General features: G+C 42.5%; 1 gene segment (V, D, J or C); it reads left to right on the forward strand.

Annotated features, from left to right (window-relative positions):
* LOC117739202 overlaps nt 1-1897 on the forward strand; it is a 2370-nt gene extending 473 nt beyond the window's left edge. The window contains 1 exon segment of the C gene segment in view: nt 1398-1897. Coding sequence covers nt 1398-1732 — 335 coding nt within the window.
* The last annotated feature ends 3103 nt before the right edge of the window (nt 1898-5000 follow it).

The raw sequence follows: 5000 nt of genomic DNA on the forward strand, positions 1-5000 counted from the left end.
ATGACCCAGACTGATGGTTTTAAACACGTTTTATGAGTTTTAAAAAGTATTTCAGTAGTTAACATTATTCAGTTGAATGAGTCAGTAATGAAGTCTGACTGTTGATGATTCCTGCTGACATGAAGGGAACAAACACATGACATCATGTCTGAGGTTTTGAAACAAGAAATACTTCAGATAGTTAACCTTTTGAAAACCGACCTACTTTTTAGGTTTCTGCTCGAAATTACATACCTAAACTAAAAAGTGTGTATTTCAGCAACCACAAAGGCTATTTAAATAATGTTGGTGATATAATAAAGGCACCCATGTGTGCTTTTGTTCAAATGTGTACATATTAGTATATTTGTTACTGGTTAAGAGTAACTAAAGATGAAAGATAGCAAAAGTTTAATTTTCATGTTCGCCAAGAAACAAAAAGCACTTTCAGGATGATTATCTCTTGGAAGGATGCAGAGCAAAGGTCAAAAACCACAGAGGTCATATCAATATATGGGAACAGTCTCTCTGCAAAGTTTGACTTTGAAAAAGTAAAGCAGAACAAAGTTAGAGAGGTTTTAGTACAGATTAATTAGGCGAAATGGGCATTTGGGCACCAACTGTGCAATTTGAATTTCCTCATGTGGAAAACCATATATTTCACTTGTATATTACTTATGGTGTGTTCAATACAGCAGTATTTGTTGATTAGAAGAAGAAAAATGTTTTTTTTTTCTCAAAAAATGCCAAAGATAAGCAACATTTGTGAGTGTAAAGCGCTAAATCGGTTCATGTTGCTGTGTTCTTTGGCTCATATCTCGGTGATGCTTTGGTGCAGAAGGATTTTCTAAAGATGTTTAGAATCTGTGTTAAAACCTCTTGCTCTTTGCTATCTTTCTGATAGCACCGAGCTACGGGTTGCTAGTTCCAAAAACGTGCTGAGTGGGCTGACTCCTGACAAAATGATGATTATGATATTTTAATAATTCTTTCAGTTGGTGTTTGAGTTGTGTGGAAATGGCTTACTGATTCTTGTAGCCCAAGTTCTCTTGTTTAATTTGATGTACAACATCAATATGTTTGTTCATGTTTATTGTAATGTTTTACACAGTCTAACTATAATGTGTAAATCGGCCCCCAATTGGGGGCCATGGTTTTCAAAAGGTTAAAACAATAAAAGCCTCACAATCGTCATCTTTACTGTAATACATTTAACTGTAACTCAGAAAGTTGAGTGGAAGAAGTTCAGATGTTTTATCTTCAGTACTGAAACCTGTCTGTTGTCATGCTCACTGAGCTCAGAGAGGGAAGTGAAACCTTTAAGATCAGTTTCATCCGGTCTGAGGAAGACCAACAGAACTAGAAGCCTCCTCTGCTGCACCCTCATATGAACCTCATGAATCTCTGTCTCTCTGCAGTGGGCCGAGTCGCCCCCACCCTGACGGTGCTGCCCCCCTCCAGTGAGGAGCTGCAGCAGGGGAAGGCCACGCTCATGTGCCTGGCCAACAAGGGCTTCCCCTCAGACTGGAGTCTGGCCTGGAAGGTGGACGGCAGCAGCAGCAGCAGCAGCAGCTGGGAGGAGAGCAGGAGCCCCGGGGTGCTGGAGAAGGACGGCCACTACAGCTGGAGCAGCACCCTGAGGCTCCCTGCAGACCAGTGGAGGAAGGTGGGCTCTGTGACCTGTGAGGCCACCCAGGGCTCCCAGACTCCGCTCTCAGAGACACTGAGGAGAGACCAGTGTTCCCAGTCCTGAGCTGCCTCACTGGGACTCTGCTACTGGTTTCAGTCTCACTCTGTAACTGTCTCTCTGGTTCTCTTTCTCTCTTGACATGTTTCAACATTATCGTCTTCCTGCTTGTGTTGATGGTTTCAACATTTAAAAACAATAAAGATGTTATCATGTGTATTATAAAACTTATTTGTCTTTTGCCTTCCTTTCTTTGATATTTATTACATATTAAGAACATTAGTCAGATCAATGCACAAAATGTCCAATTATGTCTTGATTACTTTTAAATGTTTTTTAAGACTGGATATTAGTTTGATCTCAATTGTGACACAACACAAATTTATTTGGGTTTTTTATACATGGTGATGTTTAAATGAGACAGTAAAACTTTACCAAAATAAAATAAAAGAGAGATGAGCACAGTCTCTGTCTCCTCCTGTCCGTCCTCAGGATCAACACATTGAAGGCCTCATCCAAAGTTTGGATGAGGCCTTTTCCAGGTGCGATATGTCCTTTTAAAATATTTTATTATAGAATTAAATTAATCCTTGTTGATTCTCTATGCGGCTTTTGTTAAAATAAACTACCCAAACCCCTGTAAGCCACTCTCGTACTGCTTTGCCTTATGGCGCCCCTCACTGGTGATTTCTGTGTACTGCAGAATACAAATCCATCCTGATTTTTCATTATTTTTCTTTGTAAGCTTAAACTTTAAAACTGTCCTCAATCTACTGTGTGTTTGTGTCTCCAGCTGGGCTCTGGATAGCTATGGTTCATGTCCAGGTAAAGTAGAGTGCCGCTGTCAGCTGTTACAAGCCTTAAATGTTTTGGATACCATTGCTCCTGTCAAGGTTAGAATGGTTAAAAATAGGCAAAAGGCACCATGGAGAAAAGAAGACTCGGTCAGGGCACAGAAAAGGGATTGCCGGATAGCCGAACGGAAATGGCGCAAGTCAAAGCTCCAGGTTCATTATGAGATTTACAAAGAAAGGTTATGTGCGTTCAACCAGACTTTGCGTAGAACAAGGGAGAGTTATTTTTCTTTAACTCTCGTGTCCTGTTTGCTACAATAAACAGATTAACAAACCCTCCTGTTTCACTGCCCTAAGAACTCAATTATATATCTAAGTGTAATAAGTTTGCAATATTCTTTAATGACAAAGTTCAAGGCATTAAAAATGCCATAAATTCCACAACACAAATATCTACTCTGCAGCCAGCTAGACACCTAGAGCTGACTCATGTCATACCTGTCACTGACAAAACAGTCGAAGAGATCATCTGCAGTCCGAGCCAATCGACGTGCTGCCTTGATGACTTACCCACTAGATTTCTAAAGTCTGTGCTGAGCAGTTTGTTACCACAACTCGCTCACCTGGTCAACATCTCACTCCAGACTGGAACATTTCCAAAGCCTTAAAAACTGCTGTCATTAAACCTCTTCTAAAGAAGAGCAGTCATGATGCAACAGTACTGAACAACTACCGGCCCACATCAAACCTGCCATTCTTAAGAAAAGTCCTAGAGAAGGTTGTATACCAACAGCTTACTGACTTTCTTCTGTCTAACAATGCTTTTGATACTTTCCAATCAGGTTTTAGGCCCAACCACAGCACTGAGACAGCTCTGATCAAGGTGACAAATGATATCCGCCTGAACACAGACGCAGGCAAAGTCTCAGTCTTAGTTCTGCTGGACCTGAGCACTGCCTTTGACACAGTTGACCATGGGATCTTATTACAGAGGTTAGAAAACTGGGTGGGAATCTCTGGTACTGCTCTAAACTGGTTCAAGTCCTATCTCAAGGACAGGACGTATTTTGTTGAAATTGGTAACTGTGTCTCAGACCAAATGGCTTTGACCTGTGGGGTTCCCCAGGGGTCAATCCTAGGACACCTATTATTCAATCTGTACATGCTTCCATTAGGCCAGCTAATACGCAGCTATAACGTGTCCTACCACAACTATGCAGATGACACTCAGGTCTACGTGTCACTGACGGCAGGTGAATATGGGCCTGTAGATTTACTTTGTCACTGCATTGAACAGATCAGTCTGTGGATGCAAAACAATACCTTTTCTTTTTCAAAATGTGTTGTATTTACATCCAGCTAAGGTTTAAAATGCTACTAAAGGAGTGCTTTGGTAGCAGCAAATCTATAAAATCCTACTTAATCTATCAATAGTTAGCTAGTCGAAAGGCGTAGGACTAGTAATAGTAGTCGTATAAAGAGCGAGCACCCAGGAGACTGAGGTTTGTGTGAAGTTTTTTGTGTTTTTATTAAATATTTTGTTTTCTATGGATTAGGGTCGGGTGCAAATAGCATTGCTAGCTTCTGACACCTGGGTGCTAATAGCATCTTTTTTTAAAATACAGGTCTAATTCTCATTAATCTTTTCATATTTTTTCGCCCTCCGTCTCCGCAGACTGGCAGTGTCGCGTACTAACCCCCAGGTCTTGGACATTGGGGTGACACCCCAAGACTGGCTCACCGAACCCGACTGGGACGCCGCCAATGGAAACACCCCCAATGGAAACACCCCCATTGGAAACACCCCCAATGGAAACACCCCCAATGGAAACACCCCCAACGACTTCAGTCCGTCAGGGGACGATATGTTTGACTTCTGACCGGAGAGAGAACACAACCGGGTGGGGGGAGGGTGGGGGTGTCTCTGTGTCTTCCTATGAATTAACAAGGCATCACTGTGTATTTAAGGCGAGGCGGCAGTAAGTCCACAAGGGAAGAAGTGCAGAGTCGTGAGATAACGTGTGGCCTCCTCACCTTGTTGCTGCACTCTTCACGTGGACGATTCCTCCGTCCTTTATTGGGGTGAAACAGCACCGCCCGCACACCAAAGCAATAACATCCTCGTCGTTAAGGATCTGTTGTTACGCCACAAACATCCTCACAATCTCACGTCACCCTTTTTGCTTCCATCCTTCAGTAGTTCTGGGGTCATACTCTGTGTTTTGTGTGTGTATTTATAGAGCTGTAATTAATTTTTTTATGGATAAAGAGTCGATGTACAGGCCGTATCGACCGGCCTTAAGGACAATCGGCCCCACGACGTCTTCAAGTGGACGGAGGTCACGTGAGGGTTCGGCCTGGCGCCACCTTGGATGTCAGCTGAAGATTGTTTCATGTCCTTAAACATGTGGAAAATCAAGCTAGTCGTTGTATTTATGAGAACCCTTTTCTGTAGCGGCGGCTCCTTCGGGACATTGTTGTTACAGGAAGTTACACTGCAGTGTTAACGGCCCTCGAAAGGAGTTCAAGGTCATCAGATT

This window comes from Cyclopterus lumpus, chromosome 11 (genome assembly GCF_009769545.1).
Source record: "Cyclopterus lumpus isolate fCycLum1 chromosome 11, fCycLum1.pri, whole genome shotgun sequence".
Lineage (NCBI taxonomy): Eukaryota > Metazoa > Chordata > Actinopteri > Perciformes > Cyclopteridae > Cyclopterus > Cyclopterus lumpus.